Source organism: Cervus canadensis, chromosome 25 (assembly GCF_019320065.1).
Source record: "Cervus canadensis isolate Bull #8, Minnesota chromosome 25, ASM1932006v1, whole genome shotgun sequence".
NCBI classification, from domain to species: Eukaryota; Metazoa; Chordata; class Mammalia; order Artiodactyla; family Cervidae; genus Cervus; species Cervus canadensis.
In genome coordinates this window covers 8,379,283-8,404,952 of record NC_057410.1, presented here as the reverse complement: position 1 = coordinate 8,404,952, position 25,670 = coordinate 8,379,283, and the positions used below count along the sequence as shown (strand labels likewise).

Here is a 25,670-nt window from a genome sequence, read left to right as displayed (position 1 = left end):
TGTGTTCTCTTGGTTGTTCTGTTTCCTGTCTCCACTAGAGAACTTAAAGCAGCTCTGGAGTGTGTTATCTATAAAGAAAATCCCTATCCCACGGGAAATTAGAGATTTGAAGTTAGGGGAACTGAGCAGCTTTCTCTATTCTGATTAGAAATGATGAGAAATCCGTCTGTCTTGTGTAACTGTCTCTCTCACTTCTCTTCCCTTTGTAGTATGTGCCAAGTGCTCTCTGCTGCCCAAGCCGAGCCAGCATCCTGACAGGGAAGTACCCACACAATCATCACGTGGTCAACAACACTCTGGAGGGGAACTGCAGCAGTAAGTCTTGGCAGAAGATCCAAGAGCCGAATACTTTCCCAGCAATTCTCAGATCCATGTGTGGGTATCAGACCTTTTTTGCAGGGAAATACTTAAATGAGGTATGTTGAATGGTCTAATTATTCCCTTTTGTTTTGTTAATAACAGCTCCTGAAATGTGAATTTATATAATTCATGTTAATTGTTTTTTAATTAGTATCCATTCAAGTCCTGTTAAAGGGTTTTTGGGTGTCTGGCATTTCTCTTAATCTACCTGTTAAACAGGAACTTACTTACATGAACGTAATTTACAGGATTTGGACATGGTGGTTATTCTTTCTTCAGACAGTCTCTGGATCATTTATTTTAAAATTGTCTTCAGACCACAGTGGCCTGATACATCTTCCCTTTTTTCCGTCAAGAATTCTGCTTGTCACATGGCCGTCATGGTATCTTTGTTTCCATTTCTCCTTTATCAGGACCAGAGTGAAGAATTTTTTCCTTTGCGCTTCTTTCCTGAATAATAACAACTTAACCCATTTTTTGGAAACTGGAAACAGATTGTGGGGAGATCAGTGATGAAGAGTGCCCAAGCCTGAGACATTCAGTCCATTGAATTATGTGCCTGAATGGTTAGCGTGCTGGCCTTGAAGGCCCGGGATGAAGGAGGCCTCATTGTGACCTGCCCAGGCCAGGCTTCAGGGCCTTGCGTCCACCACACTGGCCTTAGCATTTAGTCAGAGTTCAGGCTTAATGAAAATAATGTGTTTGAGAGTGTTTGGGATTATCTCTTAAAGTAAAAGTGGGATTCAGGACAAAGAGAACATGTATGTTTTCTTATGTACTTTATCGATGGTTGCTAGAGATCTTAATATCTGATCTGAATTTTGTTAATTCTCTCCCTTCCTGTAATAATTGGGGGAATTTTCAGCTTTGTGGGTTTGATGAAAAATGACTCAGTAAAGAGTCGTGAGTAATAAGTGTGATGGATTATGGCTACAGGTCATAAAGAGAACATACACTACTTTTCATATTGAAGATCTTCTAACATACACAAAATTAGAAATTCTTCAAACTACAAAGAATTAGTTCTTAGAGGTACTGCATTAAATGGGCAGTGTTAAGCCTTGTCAGGATAAAATGGGATGACTCTGTGGTCTCTTCACTTAATTCATTTCATCAGATAAATTGAGTCCAAATGTAGTCTTCAGGGAATTCCGTGGTGGTCCAGTGGTTAAGACTCCGAGCTTCCAATTCAGGGGGTGCGGGTTCAGTCCCTGGTCGAGGAACTAAGATCCCACATACCATGTGGCATGGTTAAAAAATAAACATAAAATAGCAAAAATGGACTTCCATCATCAGGAGAGCTGAAGTGATAGACTGAGAGCTTATAGCCTGATTTGGGCAGTTAGCCACAAGGCTGGCTAGACCAGTCTATGCAATCAGTAGCTCAACAGATGAGCCCTATGGCTTTAGCTCTATTGCCTTTTCCTGAAGAGGACCAAGAGTAACTATTTCAGGCTTTTGCAGGCCGTATGTCTGTGTAGTGACTGTTCCGTTGTGTCATTGTCGCTGGAACGCAGCCACAGACCTGCGGAAGCCAGTGAGGGTGCCGTGTTTCAGTAAGGCTTCACCATCACTGAAGTTTAAACTTCAGGCAAATTGTCACAAAAATAATCCTCTTTTGATTTTTTTTTCATTCAAGTATATTTTGATTTTGTTTGGTGGTTTTTGGGTTTTTTGTTTATTTGTTTGTTTTAGTGTTTATATTTTTTAATGTTTGGAAGAAAATTCTTAGCTTGCCAGCTAAGCAGTTGGCAGGCTGGATTTGGCCCACCAGCCATAGTTTGCCAACTTACGCTTCAGAAATTCCTAGGTCTGTAGTGTTCTTCGCTTTTCAATTGATTTTTGTACTTGTGGAAATTAAGCACTTACCATGTTTCAGGCACTGATGTAAAAAGATTCTGACAGTTCCGTGTTTCTTTCTGGTCTGGTCACATCCCATGAACTTCTAAGGCATTGCTTGTCTTGCTTTCCAGTATGGAGCCCCAGATGCAGGTGGACTCGGACACGTTCCTCTGGGCTGGAGTTACTGGTATGCATTGGTGAGTGAACAGTGAAGTCAGCAACGATTACACAGAACCCTACAGATGCTTGTTACTTTCTGCTGTAGCTCTGATACTGACATTACTTGGTTTGCTGTTATGGTTGGCCACTTCATCTCCTTAAAAGTCTGTTGATTCGTGAGTCACTCTGTCGTGAGATATTTTTCTTGCATTCCACAAGGTTTAGCAACATATTTTGCTGTTGTACCGGATCTGTTTCTGGGTTTTTAACTAAACATATTATTGAAACTCGGCTCATAAAACTGTAGTCAAGAAGTCTAATTCAGTATTGACTTGAGCAGTTACCTTTTATGTCTTATCACTGTTTAAGCAGAGTACAGTTTAGCCCAGTACGGTTTTCAACTTTCATTTTGTATGCTGGCCTCATTAAAAAGAAAAAAAAAACCTCACTTTCCTCTCTTTGATAGGAAAAGAATTCTAAATATTATAATTACACTCTGTCTATCAATGGGAAGGCGCGGAAGCACGGTGAAAACTACAGTGTGGACTATCTAACAGATGTCTTGGTGAGTTCCTGAGGCTCTGTCCTTGCAGTTTAGCTCATGCTTAACTAAAGACTCTGCCTCAGAAACCTTTAGTTATATTTGTTCACATTGAGTAGCATGAATAATAACTTGATCTAACTGCTGAAGAATATTTTCAGCTGGTTAAAGATTCCTGAGAGTGTTTTTCTTTGTAATTAAGCCAGGCTCAGATCTAATGTTTTTGAAATTCCAGCAGCAAATCCCTTTTCCAAAGGCTAATCTCTAATACTGTGGAGATTACTTTGAAGAGGTTTTACACTGTAAGGGTTCCTACTCTTGACCCCAGTTTTACTCACAGGCTGCAGGATGACGGCTTCATCATGAGGATAAGGGAATAGAGGCAGGGAAGTTCTTCAGGCATTGGGTATTATATATTTAAAAAAAAACCTCAAACGGGAACATGAATTTGGGACTCTCTTTCCCTGTCTGAGATGGTTCTAATGACAACCCCCCATGGGGTATTCATTCACCAAGTACTTCAGCACCCCTCAGAGCTGGTACTAGGCAATAAATAAAGCAAAGTCCCCGATTCTGTGGGAGGTCACCTTTTAGGGGTAGATTTATTTACACATGTGTGTGTTGTCTTGTTAGAGGGTGATGAGTTAGAGCAATAAGGCAGAGGATGGAAGTTACTTAGATAGTATTTAAGCAGAATCCTAAAGGAGAGGAGAATGGCTGTACAGATCAGCGGAAAGAGAGCCACAGGCAAAGGAAGCAAGAAGTGTGACGGTGTCGCGGCAGGAGTGTGCCTGACGTGTTGGAGAAACCAGAGTTTCTGACGGGGCTGAGGTAAAGTTAGATGGGTGGGATGATGGTCGGAAATTGATAGTGTCTTTTGAGTTTCATGTTGGAAATAAATGAAGATGTAAATCAACTAGAACAATTAAAAACACAGCATGTGTGTATGTGGGAAGCTTTAATTTTCATAAACTGTCTCCAGAGCAGCAAATGAAAAACTTTTAAGTCCAGATAAATTAAAACCCTGGTGTGGCATATTTGGACTTAGTATTATTCACTTAGCTTAGCTTAGCTTAGCTTAACTTCAGCCGGCATAACTTAGGATATCCTATCTACTCTCTTGACCCCAGCATTTTTGTAAGATTATGGTAACTTAATTCACTTTTCCCACTATTGTGAATTAGGTTGACTCTTTTTTTATATTCATTAAAGCATCAAATGTGTATGCTCTGAGTGGCATTAATGTAAATTAATACTAAAATGACCGAACTATTCTTTTTTTCCTCATGGGAGGCATAACAACTTTTAGGTCATGTAAAGTCGTCCGAGTCCCAGTTGCTTTCTTAAGGAAAGCGTTAGTCGCTCAGGCATGTCTGACTCTTGGAGACCCCAGGGACTGTGGCCTGCCAGGCTCCCCTGTCCCTGGGGATTCTCCAGGCACGAACGCTGGACTGGGTTGCCATTTCCTTCTCCAGCTTGCTTACAAATGGGTGTGCTTTTCAGTATTTTCATGCGTTTGCCTGAAAGCTGGATGATTCGTTCCAGCAACACGCTTGCAAGTGACTGTGACATAGATTATGTGCCAGAACTGGGGGAAAGCTCACAGGACCCTGCGCCCCTTTCACCAGAGAACAGCCGCTTATCCGGGCCTCAGCTGCTGGGTGGGGTGAGAGATGACCAGTCTTTCTGTGTGTCAGGCCAATGTCTCCTTGGACTTCCTGGACTACAAGTCCAACTCCGAGCCATTCTTCATGATGATCTCCACCCCAGCGCCTCATTCGCCCTGGACGGCTGCACCTCAGTACCAGAACGCCTTCCAGAACGTCTTTGCACCAAGAAACAAGAACTTCAACATCCATGGAACGGTAACTTCCCCTCAGCCTTGCATCCGGCCAGGCTCGATGTGATTAAGTGTGTAACACACTGGTCAGGAAGCCTTTGAGTCATGTAGGTGGTCTTCCTTCTCAATCTTTTTGAGGTAATTGTGCCTGTCTCTAGTACACCAGGTCGTATACATGTGCTTCAGGAATCCAGGTAAGTTTCCTGCCATGCACCCCGTGAGCAACTCGAGAGTCCACGGGGAGTGGTGGAGAAATGCTGTCCTTCCTGCCTACGGTCCCTGCTGATCACCTCCATGCTGGCTTTCCTCTGGGCGGAGGCGTAGGAAAAAGAGTGTGATGCAGTGTAGCGTGATTGGAAAGGGAAGTTGGATGGAGAAGTGAACCAGAGCAAGGACGGTAATAAAGGGCTGTAACCTAAGCACTGTTCGCCTCCAGCGCCGCTTACCCTCCCCTCGGTCCAGGAGATAGGCAGTTCAGTGGTTTGAAGACTGAAGGCTGCTCCCACCTCATGCTTGTTTCCCTGAAGTCTTCGTTACTCGTGAGGCGGTAGGAAGAATGAGTCTTGGAGTTAGATTCAGTACTACCGCTTTCTAACTAAGTGCCCTGACCGTTAGTAAGATGCTTAAGTTCCGTTTTTCCCTCTGAAGTGGGGGATCCTGACCTCGCATGTTCAGTTGCTCAGTCATGTCTGACTCTTTTCGACCCAATGGGCTGCAGCACGCCAGGCTCCCTGTCCTTCACCATCTCCTGGAGCTTGCTCAGACTCAAGTCCATTGAGTCGGTGATGCCATCCAACCATGTCATCCTCTTGTTATTTCCTTCTCCTCCTGCCTTCAATCTTTCCCAGCATTAGGGTCTTTTCAAATGAGTTGGCTCTTCACATTAGGTGGCCAAAATATTGGAGCTTCAGTATCAATCCTTCCAATGAATGTTCACAGTTGATTTCCTTTAGGGTTGACTGGTTTGATCTCCTGGCAGTCCAGGGGACTCTCAGGAGTCTGTACATAGAAACATTTAGCATGTTGCCTGGCACATGATAGGCTGTGCTTGCTGTGTATGATAAAACTGAGTGAATTGAGTTTTAAACCACAGGGCTGGTCTCTCTCTGTTCCAGAAGAAGTTCATACAAGCTCCCATGGCTAAGTAAGCTCAGCAACTTAAGGTTAAATAAGTCACTGTGCTACAGAATTTCTCAGTTTTTCCTGTTCTAACATGAATTTGCAGTAGGAGAACACGCTGTGTAGCATTTTTCAAGCACATTAACTAAAGGCTGAGGATGACAGTTTGGATGGTGGCAGCCTAGGGTTGTATGAATAAGGAGGAGAAAATCAAAAGTATTTGGCAATTTTTTACGAAAACGTCTTTATTTAAATGAGAAGAAGCCTCTAGATTTGGATTTGAAATTTTAGAAAATTGCCGTGATAAGATTTTTTTCCCAAGGTTGAAGAATGATCTATACTTTAGGTAGGAACGTAGAAGGGAATGGAATGATGACTTATTAGGCAAAACTTAGAGGAAGGTAAAGTTAGTATTTACCCTTTTGTAGTGTGAGTGGTAGACTCAATTGTGGTAGCACAGATTCCAAGTTGCAAATGTAGTCTAGTCAGTTTCCAGTATCTTTCTCTAAATGTCTTATGCTGCTCAGGAAGGATCCCAGGCCTTCTGCTGTTAGGGAGGGGTTGGGAAGAAGCTAAAAAATGAGTGATAATTGCAGAATTTTTTTTTTCCTTACAAACACAGAGAAGGGAGGTGGGAGTGGGTGGTGGAGGGAAAATCTGAAGTTGCTTAAACAGGCTCCAGTTAGTTCCTTTTTGCTCAAATATCAAGTGATCCTTTTATCTACTCTAGTACTTTATTTGACTGTGGTGACTTAGTGCTAACTTTTTTTTTTCTTTTAAATTTTAGAACAAGCACTGGTTAATTCGGCAAGCCAAGACCCCAATGACTAATTCTTCAATACAGTTTTTAGATAATGCCTTTAGGAAAAGGTAAGAGCTGCTCCTTTCTCAGTCTGGGTGGTCTTTGAGGACCCTCAGAAGCAACCCGTGAACAGGGGACTGCACCATGTGGTTATCTGTGAGAAAAAAATCAGAGCTTAGCAAGTTGGTGGGAAAGACTCTGATAGGAGGTCTCCGCATTTAGCAGTAAGGTGGCCTTTGGCCCTCAGGACTGATTAAACAGTCCATTTTTCTGATTTGTTAAAATGTTGCAAATTGGAGCCATTTGGTTGAAATTTTTCTTTTCACTATGTCTAAAGAAAATTACATATGACCCAAAGGCTTAGACTAGGGCAAAATATCTGCCTTTGCTGTTTTGAGTTTTCAAGAAAATTCTTTTAAGTCAGCTTTTTAAAAGTGCATTACTTTCTCTTCAGGTGTATTTAGTTTTAGACGAGGATTGGCAGACTTCTTCTGTGGAGGGGCAGACAGTGAACATTACCGGCTTGTAGGCCATCTTGTGTCTGTTGGCTGACGCGCCACTCTGCTGGAGTGCAGAGCAGCCCCGGACAATACGAGAACCAGTGCGCATGGCTGTGTTCCAGTAAAACTTCATATAAAAGCAGCCAGCAAGGTGTCGTTTCGGGGGTGTAGAGTTTCAGATTCGCAAGGTGAAAACGTTCCGGAGATCGGTTTCACTCTGTGAATATACTGAACCCTACTGACCTATCTACTTACAGATGGTTAAGACAGTAATATTTTATGTCTTGTACCACAGTTGAAACCAGAATGTGGTCAAGCTTTGACCCATGACTATAGCTTGCTGACCCCTTTTAGTCCATTAAACACTGTTGCAGCACAGGTCTGTCTGGATTCATCTCTGTCAATCAGTGCTGATTTGACAAGTTTGCCCTCCGGTAGTGGGGTTTTTTTTTTTTTTTTTTTTTTACTTGAAGGATAATTGCTTTACAATATTATTTTGGTGTCTGCCATACATCAACACCAAGAGTCTTTCATTCTGATCACCAGTCATGATAAATAATAAAGCTAACTGGTTTTTTAAAAGCCTAGTTTATTTCTGTGGAATTGGTTAAATTTGGAGTGTTTTGAAATTTCCTAATCTGTGTTTTGCAATGAAAGGAAAGGAAATGTGGGATTGGAGCTTTCGGGGAAGAGTGGCTCTGAGGGGTTTCTGTGGGAGGGAGGTGGGGGGTGTTTGGGTCTGGGGGCTTGTTTGGACTTGGCTTTGCCATTTTGGCAAGATGGCAGTACCTCAGCCCTTTGTCTCTGAGGCGCCATTGCTGCCCCCGCTCATTCAGGTGGCAGACTCTGCTCTCAGTGGATGACCTCGTGGAGAAGCTGGTCAAGCGATTGGAGTTCAATGGGGAACTCAACAACACCTACATCTTTTACACCTCAGACAACGGCTATCACACCGGTAAGGGGCAGACCGTGGCCTTGGCGAAGTGCCTTTCTGTTCTCACCCCATCAGTAGCGCTGGCTGGGAGCTTCTGACCTTTTGCTGTGGTGAACAGGCCAGAGGGAGGGTCTTGCCCTCAGGGCTCCTCTGGTTAGAAGGCCAACTCATTCCCATTCCCAACTCATTCCCTGGGTGGGGAGAGACCCAGTTTCATTACTTGCTGTTTCACAGGCTAAATTACATGGTGTTCTAAGGAGTCTAAGCAGAGGATAAGCTTGATGGGTTGGAGGCAGGTTTTATGAAAGAGGTGAGAAACTGAACTTAATTTAAAGGATAGTGGATCTTAGAGAATAGGGGTATGACATTTTACACAGGAAGACCAAGAGAGGGTTGCCTTGGGGAAAAACTTTCTTGTGAAATTAGGTTTTTGGTGTGTGTGGTTTTTGTTTTGTGGTTTTGTCTTTTCACAGCTGCAGTATGAGTCAGCCCCGTGTCCTTGACTTTCATCCTTTCTACTTGGACCTTCTCTAGCTAAAAATCAGTATTTTCTTCTTTCTCCACTCTTAAATTTCCTAAACTTGAAGGTAATTAATCTGATAATTGCACAGGAGTGGATTGATTAGGCATTTCCTCTGTTATTATGAATATTTTTAAACAGTCAAAGATAGTAAATTAACCTTCGTTGTCTAGCTTTAATTTTCAGTGACACAGGGCCAGTCTTTTGAATTCCTCATTCCTTCTGGATGTTTCTTTGTTAGCTAGAAGTTTCTGAAGGCACTCCAGACGTGGTGATTCCATATGTCAACACTTGATTATGCATCTGATTAGTTGATTATGTATCAGAACCTACATAAAATCCACACAACACCTTTACTCTTTGTGTGTCGTAAGGCTGTCTTTTGCCACTGATTTATTGGAGAAATTGGTCTTTTGTCCTTTAGAATATCACATTCTAGATGTGGCTGATTGCGTATGTGATAACTTGTTTATCTATACTCAGCATTTTCTATGCACTGATAGTTAGATGTAGAGTCTTAATAGAAATATGTGTTTTTCAGCAAGAATGCTTTCTTACTGATGCTGCCGTGTACTTCTTACTGCTTCATATCATGAAGCCCAGGTGTCTGGTTGCCTCACCTTAGAGATGCTGTTTCTGATTGATGGCTCATGTGGTACCAATCTGAACTCCTCCTATGAACCTCTTGTGGCTGAAGCTTCCATTGATGATTGTGCTTAAATCGGTTCCCTCAGAAACTGCAAAATTTGACTTCATAACTCTGTCTTTCCTTTTGAATTTACTAGCTGGAATTCCTAAGGAAATTTGCCTCATCAACTGTTTGGTTATCTTGAGGTACAGTTTATTCAGGAAAGGCCGGATAAATGGTTTTGTTCCTTTATTTAACAGCTTTTAGACTAACTTCATTCAGTTGTGATCAGGTGGAGTGTCATACATATATAATGTATATTTGTGCTTCAATACTTTCTAGTCATTCCTTTTGTTGTATTTGCCTATTTAAGGCCAGGGAGTTCCTCTGGAAGTTTATTTAAAGAAGATGAGCTCATTGTTTCCTGCCTTGTAGTAATTAGAGACCCTGGGGGATTTTAGCTCTTTGCTAAGATTGCTAAGACACCATAATTAGTAAAACAAGGCTATTTTTGATTTTTACTGTTGATTGAATGAATGCATACATGAGAGACATTTCTGTCTTGGCTCCATCTTTACCCTATGCATTTTTTTTTTCCAGGACAGTTTTCTTTGCCAATAGACAAAAGACAGCTGTATGAATTTGATATCAAAGTTCCACTACTGGTTCGAGGGCCTGGGATCAAACCAAATCAGACAAGCAAGGTAGGTTCCTGATACAGTGATGCTATGTATAGGTAGTATATGCCTGAGAAAAGAAAGCTTTTCCTCCCAAGAGGAGACCTATTCTATTTCTCCTCCTTTGAGGATAAAGGCTGATTGGCTTAAGATTTTACACGTGTGTTTATAAGCTTTGCAAATGGTGATTCTTATTTCTTTCTTTTTTTTTAATTGAAGTATACTTGATGTACAATATTCTGTAAGTTCAGATGTACAGTATAATGATTCACAGTTTTTAAAGGCCATGTTCCATTGAGTTATTTGTAAATATTGGCTGTATGTCCTGTGTTGTACCATATATCCATGTAGCTTATTTTACACCTAATACTTTGTACCTTTTAATCTTCCATTCCTGTATTTCTCCTCCCCATCCCATCTCCCCTTTGGTAACCACTAGTTTGTTCTCTCAGAGAAGGCAATGGCACCCCACTCCAGTACTCTTGCCTGGAAAATCCCATGGGCAGAGGAGCCTGGTCGGCTGTGGTCCATGGGGTCACGAAGAGGTGGACACGACTGAGCGACTTCACTTTCACTTTTCCTTTCATGCATTGGAGAAGGAAATGGCAACCCACTCCAGTGTTCTTGCCTGGAGAATCCCAGGGACGGGGGAGCCTGGTGGGCTGCTGTCTGTGGGGTCGCACAGAGTCGGACACGACTGAAGCGACTTAGCAGCAGCAGCGGTTTGTTCTCTGTGTCTGTTCTCCATATCCATGTTTTGTTATATTTGGTAGTTTGTTGTATTTGCTAGATTTCACAAATAAGTGATAGCTTATAGTATTTGTCTTTCACTGTCTGACATTATAATAGCAGTAAACTGCTGGCCACCCAGTCTTGGCTGTATTTTCCCCTTATATACATGATCACATCAGCGTGAATAGCTTTCGCTTGTCTCTTGAAATTGAATCTTTACATGGTGACTGCACTTCCCCAGGGTGCTCATTAAAACTACCTCCTGAAAGTGAAAGGCTCAACATCTAGAAAGTTTTGGATTGAATCACTTGGCCTGGACTAGAAACGCTGCCTCTGCTTTTTTCCCCTCAAGTTCACCATGACTCTTGAGAGGCAGCCCAGGCTGGAGCCCACAGCCTGTAGAGCAAGGCTCTTCAGGCTTGCTTGGGTGTGCACGTCCCCTGGGGGCCTTGTTGACGGGCAGATTCTGATTCTGCATTCCAGCCTGCTCGCAGGTATTCCTGGCTGATGTCCACCTGGTCTGAGCTCCCTCTGCGTAGAAGGCTACAGAAAGCTCGTCCTCTGAGAATTTAGTCCCTCTCTGTGGGACTCTCCCTTACTAATGCCTTTCTGCTTTACTGATTCTCTTTCCTAAAACTGTCATAAAGAATCACATTCTTCTTTTGTTACCATTTCCATCTGGTTTCATACTTGGTTTTAATATTGAGGCAGATGATGGGCCCCTTGATCCAAGCTCTTTGATCCCATCTTGAGAGAGAAGAATTGATAGGCTCTACCAGTTATGTTTACCATCTTCCTGGATAGCACAATTTCAGTCCCAGCTCTGTGAGAGAGACAAAAGAAAACAAGAAAATGGATCATTTAAGCTAAAATTGGAAGATCGGCCGGAATTTCTAGGTATTCTGGGTACCTGAGTTGAATTTGAGGGTTTAATGTTTACTTTGTTTAAATGTCTGCCATTTACTTGTCTCCTTTCACGATGCCCTTGATTGGAATTCTGGTAAAATTCTCTCAGAAACTTAAAGTGGCCTTCATAATTGCCTTCTGAATTTTCTTTTTCTCTCAAGACCCACATTTTTAAAGCCAGTCACTTTCCACTACAAATCCATTACCCTCTAAATGGATATCTCCTTTCAAGAGAGGTGGGCAGGTTTGGAAGACCATTCAACCATAAAAGCTTCTTCTGGGTGTTGGGAGTGTATTGAGGCACATCTGTAGCCATGTGCATGTCCCAGGAAGAGGGCTATTGGGACTACATCTGTGTGAGGAGGGAGGCTGATGAGCACAATTGTCAGACAGCTGCCCAGGGAACAGGGTGTTCCTTTTTTCTTCCAAGTTAACAGTGGAACATTTAACATTTTAAATGTTAGAATCTGAAACTTAACCTTCTGTAAGTCGTTTAAGTGAACCCAGGTCCTAGGAAGCCATTGCAACAATAATAACCTTTATTGAATATTCAGAATGCAACAGGTGCTGCTCCGAGTGTTACTACCTGTATCAACTCACTTAACCTCCACAGTCTTTTGAGATATGAATACAGTTATCCATCTGTTTTATAGATGAGGAAACTGAGGTTCAGTGATTTGCCCAAGATGGTGTAGCTAAAGAATAGCAGAGCCCTGCGTTTGAACTCGGGCAGTCTGGCTGATGTACACCTAACCAGAATTCACACACTCGACCATGACTACGGTTCAGACAGGTACCTTCCCGTGCCAGCACACTGCACGAGGAGCCTGGCAGTCCCAGCAGGAGCTGTCATTGGAAGATTAATTCTTAACTCCCTGCGTCAAGGGGGAGCCAGATACTTGAGCTGCATTTGTCAGTGAAAGCCTCTGAGGCATTTAGGCAGAGACTCGGGTATCGGAAGCCTTCAGTCCTGCGGAGATCAGCGGGAGGGCGTCCTCAGCAGCAGGACCGCGCAGAGAGGAGAATGAGCTCAGCTGGTTCACAGGCAGAAGGTGGCGGTTGTGCTGACGCGCTTTCACTTCCAGCCCGGACCAGACGTCTCTCTTACCCCCTTAGCTTTGCGCCGCTGGCCGCGTCTGTCTGCATGCCCACCTCATGCCCCTTCACCCGGCTAAGCTGATGTCCTCTGGGCTCTGGTTGAGGGCTCTCCTCTGGGACATCAGGGTAGATACCTGCCCCTCAGAGAGTGCGTGCCTTTCCCAGGTTCCCAGCTGGCCTCACACTTAACACGCTGGCTGAGTCTGTCTGTTTGACTCCAGGAGTCCCCACTTGAGAGGTATCATCCGAACTTAGACTACCCAACCCTTAGTGGGAGTTTGGGATTAGCAGATGTAAGCAATTGCTTATGCAGTGAATAAACAGGGACCCACTGTATAGCACAGGGGCCTCTCCTCAATGTTGTGTAATAACCTAAATGGAAAAGAATTTGAGAAAGAATAGATGCATGTGTTTGTGTAGCTGAATCACTCTGCTGCACATCTGAAACTAACGCCACATTGTTAACTACGCTCCAGTAGGGAACAAAAAATTTTAAAGGCCCTGTTATGTAGTCTGGGGAACTACATTCAGTATCCTATGATAAACCATAATAGAAAAGAATATTTTTTTAAAAAAGTATCCCTGTATGTGTATAGCTGAATCACTTTACAGCAGAAATTAACATACTAAGTCAACTGTACGTCAATGAAAAAAAAAAAAGAATACCTAGCCCTTAACATACAATCCAAGTTGTGTGAATGGATATTACCAAGGTTACACAGAAAGTGGCAGAACCAAGTCTGAAAGTTAACTGTTCTCAGAAACCCGTGGGTTGAGGGGGATTCCCTGGTGGTCTGGTGATTAGTACTCAGTGCTTTCACCGTCAAGGGCCTGGGTCCCATCCCAGGTCGGGGCAGTAAGATCCCACAAGCCATGCAGTACAGCCAACAAAAGAAAAACACCGTGGTCTATGACCTTATGTGCTGACAGTTGTGTGAGAAGGATGAAATACCCAACTTCCATCTAACTGTGTCAGCGATGGTGGCTGACTCATCCTGTGCTGGCCTCACAGCTATCCCGGTGCCGGCTCTGTGTGAGGGTCACAGGGTGGTGAGCTGAGCGTAACGACCTGAGCTAGCAGCAGCCTGGTGGCCAGAACAGGGCCCCCTGGAGCAGTGGATTTAGCTTTGTGTTGGCTCTTGAGGACAGCAGGGGCAGGTGGTACGGGCAGATGCCAAGCACTGGCTGTTGAGGTCTTCTCCTCTGGCTAGACATGAATCTAGCTTTAGATTTGGTGGTGTAAGTTCTTCAGAAGGGCTTTAAGAAAGGAAAATGTTGGTAGGAAAATGGAAATGACATAGCATGATTCAGGGGAAATGGAACTGAACAGGGAGTCAGGAAGACCACTTACTGGCTTTAAGACTTGGTTAGACTAAGCCTTGGTTTTCCCCATGTGAAACTGGAAAGATGCTAAGTGTGAATTTTCTAGTGTTGCTAGGTCTCATCCCGGCTTACTCCTTGTTAGGGAAGTGGGGGATGAGGGGCAGGTCAAGGTGAAGCAGCCCAAGATGTGTGGGGTCTCTGCTTTCTACTCACTGGGTGGGTTTGGGGTGCTGTCCAGTGTGCTTCCAGTCTGCCTTTGAAAGCCTTGTATGAGCTCTTTTAACACCAGGGCATGAATGTCTCTTTGAAGTCCTTCTGGGAGCCCTATTCTTACAAGTAGTTTCTAGACCTAAAAAATAAGCAGGTTCAAGACATGATATCCCTCAATCTCATGCCTCAGTTTTTTAGGGCCTTTTATTTGATCAAAATGTCTATATGCATAAATCCTAGGACCATACCCAAATAAATTGTGAGGCTGTGATTTATGGACTGATTTACTTGGTCTTGTCAGAGCCTTTTTTGTTCAATGCATAAATGAATATTTAGGTTTACACTCAGTGATAAAAGCAGTACCATTTTAGGAACTTGAAATGCTCATGTTTCTGGACATCCTTATGGTGATGGGCTCCCAGTATCCATTATAATTCTTGGCTGTGTAAAAACCAGAGAGAGGTATAATTCTCTCAAATTCTTCAATTACACTTGATATCTACTACAAGTCTCCCATCTCTTAACATTGTATGCTCATTTTGAGACTCTGCTTCTTAGTCAAACAAAACCCAGTAGTCAAACAAAACTCCATCATTTTTAGGGAAGATATGATTATGTAGACATTTGGAAAGAAAGCGTCCTGGGGATGGTGTTTATGGTACTTGTGCTGAATCTTAGCAACTTGGTTTGTTCCGGATCTTGCAGACTTCTCCCCCCCCCCCCCCCCCCCCCCCCCCAACACACACACACAGCAAACTGCCACTAGAGGGCATTCCCACCTCTGACTGATAGCCGGGGAGGCCGTTTTTGCTGAACCCGGCAGTCACTGTTTTATATGTCTGTCCATTTTATTATTTTGGTGCCTTGGACATGTTAATAATACCTGTGGGACTGGCTTCATTCATGTTCTGGACATCATTGAAAATATGTCGGTCACATTTTGAAGTCGTGTTGCATTTATCTGATTCTGGAGGTGGTATCTCTGTTTGTCTGTCTTTTCCTGCCATGGTCTCTTTCATATTCACACTCACTCTTGTTGACTGTCTCCTAAGCTGCTCTTGTCTACCTGGGGGACTTGGAACCAGGAAAGGTATCTCCCAACACCAGGGCTTGTGTAATCCCCAAGAGACGTAGTTTTTGTGTTTTTTATCCTCACTAACATGGATTGCTTTTCCTGAGTTGCCTGCTACTGAAGGTTAATTTCCAACAGCCGCAGAGTTATACCAGTGGATTCAGAGCCAGGATGTGTATCTCACGCTGCCCTCCTAGAACCATCACTCCTTCTCCAGGAGCCGGGAAACCTGGCTGCTACCCAGAAGATGTCTTCCTGCCTTTTGTGTCTGCACTTTCAGTTTTGTTTTTAAATTAGAAGTAGCAGGATTAGGTTTTTTTTTTTAAATCCCCTTTTGGCTTCTCCTGAGGTTACCTGAGTTTTCTCTAGTTTTCTTGACTGGTACTTGTCTCTAGTAAATGACAGCTTTTCCAGCTACAGGCTGCTGACTTTGTTTCAGTTACTTCTCTTTCGTTTCCGCATCTGTAAAACGGGGGAATAACTGCTTCCTGGGATGGCGTGTGCATGCTCAACCCCTGAGTCGTGTCTGATTCTTTGCGACCCCGTGGACTGTAACGTGCCAGGCTTCTCTGTCCATGGGATTTCCCAGATAAGAATACTGGAGTGGGTTGCCGTCTCCTTCTGCAGGGGATCTTCCCCACCCAATGGTTGAACCTGCATCTCCTGCGTTGGCAAGTGGGTTCTTTACCGCCAAGCCACCAGGGAAGCTCCTAGAATCGTGGCGAGGCTTAAATGAGGATATGTGTAAGGAACTGGCCCAGAGTAGGTGCTTGGTGAACATTAGTTCCTTTCATTTCCCTGGATTGTCTCATCACTCCAAGGCTTTCTCCAGCCTGTGACCGCGTGACTTCTAGACCTATGCCCTCTGCTACAAAACTTCATGTTATTGTTGAGCCAGAACATATATGGGATAGTCCAGACTGAGATGCAGAATACCAGATTTCAAATTGGTTCAAAATTTTGTATAAAGTAAAATCGCATCTTTTTTTTTTTGGTATTGCTTATATGTTAAATAGTAATATTTAAACATTTGCAATAGGTTTTACCTCTTTTTTCCCTACTTTAGTGTGATCATTGAAAGTGAAAGTGTTAGTTGCTCAATCATGTCCAACTCTGTGCAATCCCATGATCTGTAGCCCATCAGGCCCCTCTGTCCATGGGATTTCCCAGGCAAGAATACTGGAGTGGGTAGCCATTTTCTTCTCCAGGGGATCTTCCCAACCCAGGGATAGGACCCGGGTCTCCTGCATTGCAGGCAAATTCTTTACTGTCTGAGCCACTAGGGTGGTTACTAGACAATTTTAAGTTACACATATGACTCCTGTTCTATCCCGTATTGGACTATGCAGGTTTAGACCTGGTAGAGATATTGTGTACAGAAGAAAAATTGTCCAGTAAATCAAGGAGATATGTCAAGGAATAAATGCTACGCAGTGTCTTTAATTTCTAGGATTTTTTTTTAAAAACATCCAAGTTTTGTGCTCATTAAGGAAACTTACTGATGCATTGTTGAGATAAATTTTCTGCACTCTCCAAAGCCTACTGCAAATATTTTTAGCCATGTTGTCACTTTGAAAAACTATTTCAAAGGCAGATACCCTAATGGGTGACAAGTGTTCAACCTTTGAGCCTTTCAAAAATGTCAGGAGTCAATTTGAAGTCAAGTAGTGAACTAGTGAGAATAAATCAAGTTGGAAAACACTTGTATAAAGTAGCCTGACATATTTCTCATCATTCATAACAGACTCAAGGCAATCCTATAGGAATCTTGAAAAATGTTTTGGTCAATAACAGTGTGTGTAAAATAAACATAACTTCCCAGGGGCCTGTATTATAAACTTTATAAGACTTTATGTTTTATATCTTAAGTTATCATAGTTATGTTTGAATATATGTAATAGTAAGTATGGGTTGTACAAAAGATAACAGAAAGTGCTGCTTGTTTCGTGGACGGGTTTGGGGAAAGAGAACTCTAATGTAGATAGAAAAGGAAAATGAGACCAGCTGTGTTCCGAGTCAGTTTATTGTTTCTTTCTCTTTCTCACAGATGCTCGTTGCCAACATTGACTTGGGCCCTACTATTTTGGACATTGCGGGCTATAGCCTGAATAAGACCCAGATGGATGGGATGTCTTTTTTGCCCATTTTGGTGAGTATAAAGCCCTCAATCAGCCCTGAGCCAAGACTCTGAAGTAAATTCCAGGTTGTATAAGTAGAGTTAAATTTTAAATCTTCGGGGGAGACCCTTTAAATCTTAAAACTATTAAATTTAGGAAGCAGAGAATACAGTTTTTCTCATGTCTGTAATGGGAAGGAGCTTTCTTTAAAAAAGACTAGACACACATAAACAGAGTTCTGTATCCTTCCTTTTCTTCTTCTTCCCCTCAAGGTCCCATCATACACAAAGACAGGTAACAAATTGAGAAAATATTTGCAGCATATATGAAAAAGGGTAACTAATCCTAATAGATGAGTTTTTTTTTTTTTTTTTTTAGTTCTACCACTTTATTGCTACCAACCCATCTCCCTCCACCCTCGTGCTCAGTCATGTAACCCCATGGACTGCAGCCCGCCAGGCTCCTCTGTCCATGGACTTTTCCAGGCAAGAATACTGGAGTGGGTTGCCATTTCCTTCTCCATAGATGAGTTCTTAAAAGTGAAAATTAATATCCCAGTATAAAAATGGGCAAAAGAAGTAACTAATCAATCCTCAGAGGAATTAAAAATGACCAGAGTCAGTGCTAAAGGATTGCTTCAATGCTGATCAAAGAAAAGCTTAACTGAAGGAGGCCCCTATTGCCTGTAGAACTGGCAAAGATTAGAAAGATTAATACCCAGTAATTATAGAAGTCTGAAAAAAATGAAAGCTACACAGGCTCTGTTCATTGAAGTGTAATCAGTATAAGCTATCAGTAGGCTAATTTAATAAGACCCATCACTTCAGAATACACACGTCAAGCAGATGCATCTGGGAATTTACTCTTAAGAGAACAAAATTCGTTCAAGAATTATTTGACTACCTACTGTGTCTAGCATTGCACAGTGCTAACTATAAAGAACTACGTGTAATATTCACATGGAACCATCACAACTTTGTTAATCAGCTATACCCCCATACAAAATAAAAAGTTTAATTTAAAAAACCCTACATACACTATTAATAGAAGAAAATTAAAACCTGAATATACAGTAGGGAATTGGTCACACTGTGGCAAAATTAAACAAGACTATTAAAGCAACGCTAAATGACGTGCATGAGTATACGCTGACTTAGATCGATGCCCACCGCATACTACAGGGAGGAAAGGAGGTTTCAAACAGCATCTCTTTTTCACTAAAAATGTATGTGAATATGTTTAGGCATAGAGAAGTTTGACGGTTCAGTACTCTATATTATAGGTAACTCTTAGCTGATTTGTATGAATCTGTCACAATTATTAGGTAATGTGTGACTCATCTAAGAGAATACATGTCACTCATGTAAGTTATAAAACACAAGAAATACCCATGAACCCATCATCCCATTTAAGAACTGAAATATTCCTCATGTCTTCCTATGCACTCCTCCCCATCCCACCCCTTACCTGCCCTTACCAGTGATCACTTTTCTGAATTTTATGGTTGTTACTCTCTGGCTTTTATTTTTTTAGTAGTTATGTATGTAGCCATAAACAACATACCTGTTTGGGGGGAAAAATTCCTATCTTGTTTCGCACTCCAAAGATGACATTCTACTAGTTGTAATCAAGACTTTTTTTTCAATTCAGCATTGTTTGCAAATTGATCCATATTGTTCACTGATACCTAATATTCCATCATAAGAAGGAATGCTTCACCACTTAGTTATATTTTTTATCAATGTACATTTGTGGTATTCTAGTTTTGCTGTAGGCTCAGTGAGTGCTGCCATGGCATTCTCATAGATGTGTCCCAGTGAGCATGACACCAAGGTCATGGGAACCTCATATCTTCATTCCTACAAATGTCACCAAGTTATGGTCCAAAATCATCATCAGTTTATATTCCTCCAGTAATGTGTGAGAATTCCCTTTGCTCTATGTGAAACTATCAGCCTACTTCATTTTTTGCCCATCTAGGGGGTGAAAAACAACAAAATTATATTTGGTTCTACTGTACATTCCTTTGTTAATGAGATGAATCACTATTTTCACAGCTTAATTATTCACCAGTTTAAAGTTGACAGTTCACTAGGTTTTGATATAGTCAGAGTTGTACAACTGCAGTATAATCTAACTTTACAACATTTTCATCACCCCCAAAAAGAAACCCCCAGATACATTAGCAGTCACTCCAGGCTCCCTCTCAGCACCAGACAGGCACTACTTTCTGTCACTGTACATTTGTCTGCTGTGGACATCTTCTGCAAAGAGACTCATACAGTATGTGGTCTCTCGTGATTGGCTGAAAACACTGAGGCTGTCTTCAAGGGTCATCCCCATTGTAACACATTACTACTTCATTCCTTATTACTGAACAGTCCTAGTCCATGTGTTTATCCAGCCACGTATTTATCCAGCCATCAGTTGATAGACATTTGCATTGTTTCCCCTGTTTGACTCTATGCGTAACACTGCTGTGAACATTTGCATATAGATTTTTGGGTGAACTAATGTTTTCCATTCTCTTGAGTGTATCCTTAGTAGAATTGCTAGGTCATGTGGTGATTTTTCTGTTTAACCTTTTGAGGAACTGCCAGACTGTTTCTGAAGTGATGGCACTGTTGTGTATATTCCCACCAGCAGTGTGAAAGGATTCAGTTTCTCTACATCCTTGCCAGCAGTTGCTCTTATCTTTTTACTGTGTCTTAGTGGGAATGAATGGGACTCATTGTGGTTCTGATTTGCATTTTCCTAATGACTAATCCTGTTGATGTGTTGTCATGTGTCAAACATATCTTGTCGTGTGTTTGTTGGACATTTGTGTATCTTCTTTGGAGAACTGTCTATTCAGATCCTTTGCTTGTTTTTTCAGTTGGGTGTTTGATCAATGAATCATCTTTCATTTATGTCTTTTGTGTTTCTTCCCTTATGAAATGCCTCTCTTTGCCCATGATATTCCCCGTTTATGACTTGTCTTTCCCCTGGCATTAAGATGACAGTGCAGGAGTTGAATGTGTAAAGCACCTCGTTTTATGATATGACTTAGTGTCCTTCGTGTCTTATTTATAAAAATACTTTTGAACCTTGAGGTCAGAAAATAGTTCTCCCAAATTTTCTTCTGAAAGTTCTCTAGTTCTGCCTCTTACCTTTGAGTCCTTGATGTATCTGGAATTGGTTTTCTGGCATGGTAGGAGTGAGGAATTTAGTTTCATTCTTTTTCTATAAACACTCAGTTGTCTTTTCTGTTCCACAGATCTGTCTATCCCTCAACCAATGTGTTATAAAGTTGTATAATTAAACCTTGCATGGGTACACTTCTCTCTTAGGGTTATGAGGGGTCTCTTAAGGGTTGTTCTTAGGGGTATCTTAAAAGACAGTTATCTTTCTTCCATGTAAACTTTATAAAAACAGCTTTTCAGATTGCTTAAAAAATCATTTTGGGCTTCAGCTGGAATTGCAATAAATCTATAGATCAGATAGAAGGAAATTTTTATCTCTTCACTCTTCCTAAACAAATCTTACACTGTTTACCTTATTTCTAGTTAGGAAAAAAAAAAAACAACTTCACTATAGGGCTCAAATCACTATGCTATGTATAGTTAATTTCCCTGCAGTTTTGAAAATGCCACCCGGGACCTGGCTATAGTCTTGTTCTTTTGTTCTGAAGGTTGGTCCCGTGGAAACCTCTGGTGAATTAGGGGCTGTCGTACCGCTTGCTCTGCCTTAATACGGTAGCTACTAGCCGCGTGTGACTGTTGAGAATGAAGTGAGGCATTCAGTTCCTCAGTGTCATCAGCCACGTATCAGTTGCCTCAAACACCTTGTATCAGACAACAGTCACAGAACATCTCAGTCAGAAAGTCCTGCTGGACAGGGCTGCTGTAGACCAGGGGATGGCACACCCCCGAGGGCCAGGTCGAGCCCACCCTGGGGGTTTTGTAAACCTGTCCTGACACAGCTGTGCTCCTCCGTGCCGTCCATGTGTGCACTGCTCGGCCTGCTTTCCTGCTGCAGTAGCAGAATCGAGTAATGGAAACAGACTGTGTAGCCACAGACTCGAAATACTATCTAGCCTTTGACAGAACATCGAGTGACCCCTTCATTGGTTTCAAACTCGGTGGCACATTCGTATCTCCTGGGAAACAAAAATACTAACTCCTGGGTCCCAGCCCCAGCAAGCCTGATTAATTGGAGGTGTGACGTGGCCCCACCGTGGTTTTAATATGCAGCCGAGTTGGAGACCTCTGCTCTCGACCTCCAGGCACTCTTCTCCCTGCATACTTTGACATCTAAGTGTGGGGTGTTGAGGTCCACTCAAGTCTGACAGATAAGCTCTTCCCCTGACCCGCAGCTTCCGTGGCTCAGGATTGGCAGAGTGGGTTCTTACAGGGGAGTTGGTGACTGCTGAAGTCTCCTGTAGCTTAGGATTTCTGTGACCTTCATCTTCTCGGGATGGTGCGGGTTCTTCGTAGAACGGTGACTGAGGACATCAGTTCCTCTCTGACTCTCCTCTCCAGGCAGCTGTGACCCCCTGCAGCCTTGAGCAGACCACACACTTCCCCCTGCTGTGGTCACCAGGCCAGATAGGTCCACTCGAGTCCTCAGGGTAGTGGTTCTCACGCCCGCACCCATTAGCACCGCCTGCGGGGCTGGTTCAAGTGCAGACTGCTGCCCGCCCCACTGGGAATTAAGAATTTGAGTTTGTAACCAGCTCAGCTGCTGGGGGCACATTTTGAGCACCCCTCTTTTGGAGCAGTGCTTCTCAAATTTTACTGTACATGTGAGTCAGCCGAGGATCTTACTTAAAATGCAGACAGGCTCTTTTAAGACCAAAGTAGGGCCTGAGACGGTGCGTTTCTAAGCAGCCCCCAGGTGCTGCCGATAGACCACAAACCAGACATTGACTCTAGAGCATTTTAAGAGCGCCCTCCCCACACACACACCCGCCTTGGCAGTTGCAGTGCCGGGTCCTAACCACTGATCACCAGGGAGTTCCCTTAGGAGTTCCTTCTAGCCTGGCCTGGGTGCGATTCTGCTGCTGGGCTGACTTTTCCAAAGCACAGTCTTGACTGTGTCACTTCCTTGTTCAAAACCCCCAGAGCCTGTCATCACCTGCCATCCTATGTGGTACAAGCGGGCAGCCTGCTGTCAGGACCTTTTCTGTTCGGTACCAGCCCGCCTGTCCACCGGCCTTGGCGCTGCTTCCTTGACTGAAAGCTGGGTATCAGGAACCCATATGCCAGGTGTCCTGCTTCCATCCTGGCCTCACACTGTCCGTTTGATCCCAGACTCCCTCTCCCTTTCACCATTTGTGCGCCTGTCTTAAACGTTCCCATTTCAAATGCTGCCGCTCTTTTCCTCCTGCTCCACTGATGTGCAGCACAAATTAAATGAGTTCATATTGTATGCTATCTTCGTTCTGACCACCAAGAAGTACTTCAGCCCTGTCACAGTCCTTAGCTCGCCAGCCATGTTTAATTTCTCGGCATGAGCGTAGACGAATTCTTAGAGTTTCTAGACAGTATTGTTTACTCTGATCTGAAATGTCAGCACCTTGCCATACGACTTTGATTCCTGCTTCACGACTTCATTGCTTTCCATTCCTGACCTGCTTCACAGAAGCAGTCTTGAGAAATAACTATGCTCAAAGCATTGACATCACTTGTGAGAATCCTCGGGGCGTCCCAGGTGGCTCAGTGGTAAAGAATCCGCCTGCCAGTGCAAGGAGACAGAGGAGACATGGGTTCAGTCTCTTGTGTGGGGAAGATCCCCGGAGGAGGAAATTACAACCCACTCCAGTACTCTTGCCTGGAGAATCCCATGGACAGAGGAGCCTGGCGGGCTGCAGTCCACGGGGTCACAAAGAGTCGGACATGACTGAGCGACAGAGCATGTGAGGCCTCTACAACCGGACGTGATGCTCGGTAGCCTTCAAATGCCTCCATTCTAGTCCTCCCTTCAGCTACTGCACAGGCAGTTCATTGTGACTCCAGGACCCCTCGCAAGGTAGAATGAATAACGCTGTGATTTTATCCTACTCCGTATGCCTCACCGAAACCACTTTTGCTCTTCTTTCTAGAAAGGGACCAGTAATCTGACTTGGCGATCAGACGTCCTGGTGGAGTATCAGGGAGAAGGCCGCAACGTCACTGACCCCACGTGTCCTTCCCTGAGTCCCGGCGTGTCTGTGAGTGTGGCCCAAGTTGTCTTAGACACCTTCTCATGGACAGCACAGCCCAGCACAGGTTTAGATGTGCCAAGTGCTGAAACTCAGTTAATCTGAGTCCTCCTCCTGTCACTTTGTCACTTGACTCTGGGAGGTTAGGAGATAAAGGTAAAAATAATCCTGAAAATGATTATCTGCTGGCTTACTGTCAGAACGGACACTTCGCATTATAACATATCTGCCCTCCTTCTTTATCAGGACCCCTTCCTTTTTTCTACCCATCCCAGCTGTGGTACCACTTTTCATTAGGGATGTGATCAGTGGCATCCGACAGAGACAGGGTTTCCACCTGTAACCGGGCCAGCATGAGCACCTTGATTTGGTGGCAGCCAGACTGGTCACGGAGGGGACACCAGCGACATCCGCCACTCTTCAGAGAGTGGGTAATAGAGTCAACTCCAAATGGAAGCCCGACACTGACATGTTAAAACATAGTAAAAACCCAACCAAAAGATGGTATGGAAGACTCGATGGCATCAAAGTCAAGTCCTATTTGGTGATAAGAGTGCTCATAAACAACTTACTGCAAATGATTGCACAAAGCTCATTTCAGACTTTCTCCAAGCCCAGGATGAAAGAACCTAAAATAACCTGGAGAGTGATTCACCTGTGTATTGATTTCTTCTCCTTACCAACATGTGTGTCCACAGATGCTCGTTAGAACTCATTCCAGTCAGGAGATGAGCAGGCAGGGTGGCGGCAGTCTACACGCAGCAGCCACACCTCGTATTCCTTCATCGAGTCAGCCCTTAGTAGGAGCCAGCCTCATGTCTGTTTTCAGTTTACTTCTCTGTGGAAAGTTTCCTCATTTCTGTCCAGCTGTATGTCTGGCTCGAGCCAACCTGGCTGCCACTGGATGCAAATCACATTTGTCACTAAAGGAGGATGCCCTTCAGCTAACTTTCTTAATGTCCTTCAGCAATGTTTCCCTGACTGTGTGTGTGAAGATGCATATAACAACACCTACGCCTGCGTGAGGACCATGTCAGAACTGTGGAACCTGCAGTACTGCGAGTTTGATGACCAGGAGGTAAGAGGGCCCGCTGCCCCCCCACCCCTTGTGTCTGTCTATTGCCAGGGCTCTGTTAGCTGGACTTGGTGGCAGAAGAGAAATTGCAGGGATGTTCCCTGAGGAAATGGGGTTTATTTTTTTACCGAGGTACAGTCTTAGCAGCAGCATCGTTGCTTTACAATATTGTGTTGGTCTGCTGCACCATGGAGCGCATCCGCTGTGTGTGTACACATACATCACCTTCCTCTTGGGCCTCCCTCCCCTGCCCTCATCCCACCCTCTAGGGCATCCCAGCACCAGGCTGAGCTCTCTGTCACCCAGCAGCTTCCCGCTAGCTCTGTTTATACATGGTAGTATATGTATGTCCGCCACAGTCTCCCAGTTCTTTATTTGTATTCACACTTAGGCTTCCATGAGTTAAGGAGATAGAATTCCACAAGGCCGTACATGACTTCTCTAACTGACCTTGCTGGGTGGGGCTTTCTCCACTTCTCCCACCGCCCACACATACACTTTAAATACACACAGTTCACTTTTTCAGAATGCTACATCCCTGGTCTGTTCATTCCCCTGATAGTTTGGGGTGAGGGTAAGAACCTCTCTGGAGATGAAGGGAGTGGAGGGCCTTTCCTCGAAAGCTTCCTGGCCACCAGCTGGCTCAGACTCCCCTGTTCCTGGCACAGCGTGGTCTGGTGCTGCTCACGTGAATCAGCAGGTTAAAGGCAGCAGCCTTGGAGGGAGGTGGCTTTTGGCCAGCTTTTGATCAGCATGGATATCTGGAGGATCACACGCACTCCCGCCCCTTGTCTCTTGCTGGTTATCAGCAAGTGCACACCTACCCCATCGGGCAGCCTGCACTTTGCCAGATGGAGCCAGCACTCGTCATGTTGCTCAGAAATTGACTTGCTCACTATTTATTTGTTGATCCTAAAAATTCAGAGAACAAGCAAGAGAGCTTTCCTCAAACTCGGTTCCTTCCACTTTATAAGTGATAGTGTGAGGGCAGCTACTTGAAGCCTTTATAAGCAAAATTTATCTACGTCTTCTTA

At 43.6% G+C, this 25,670-nt stretch overlaps 1 protein-coding gene across 1 annotated transcript in view; it reads left to right on the top strand.

The window, feature by feature from the left end:
* The window catches only part of GNS (glucosamine (N-acetyl)-6-sulfatase), a 46,669-nt gene that overhangs the window by 14,269 nt on the left and 6,730 nt on the right, over positions 1-25,670 (top strand). Inside the window, exons 3-12 of the mRNA XM_043447397.1 lie at positions 210-416; positions 2,334-2,399; positions 2,828-2,926; positions 4,600-4,767; positions 6,649-6,731; positions 8,000-8,118; positions 9,846-9,949; positions 17,311-17,412; positions 23,463-23,570; positions 24,529-24,639. Coding sequence (XP_043303332.1) covers positions 210-416; positions 2,334-2,399; positions 2,828-2,926; positions 4,600-4,767; positions 6,649-6,731; positions 8,000-8,118; positions 9,846-9,949; positions 17,311-17,412; positions 23,463-23,570; positions 24,529-24,639 — 1,167 coding nt within the window. The remainder of the gene's footprint in view (positions 1-209; positions 417-2,333; positions 2,400-2,827; positions 2,927-4,599; positions 4,768-6,648; positions 6,732-7,999; positions 8,119-9,845; positions 9,950-17,310; positions 17,413-23,462; positions 23,571-24,528; positions 24,640-25,670) is intronic.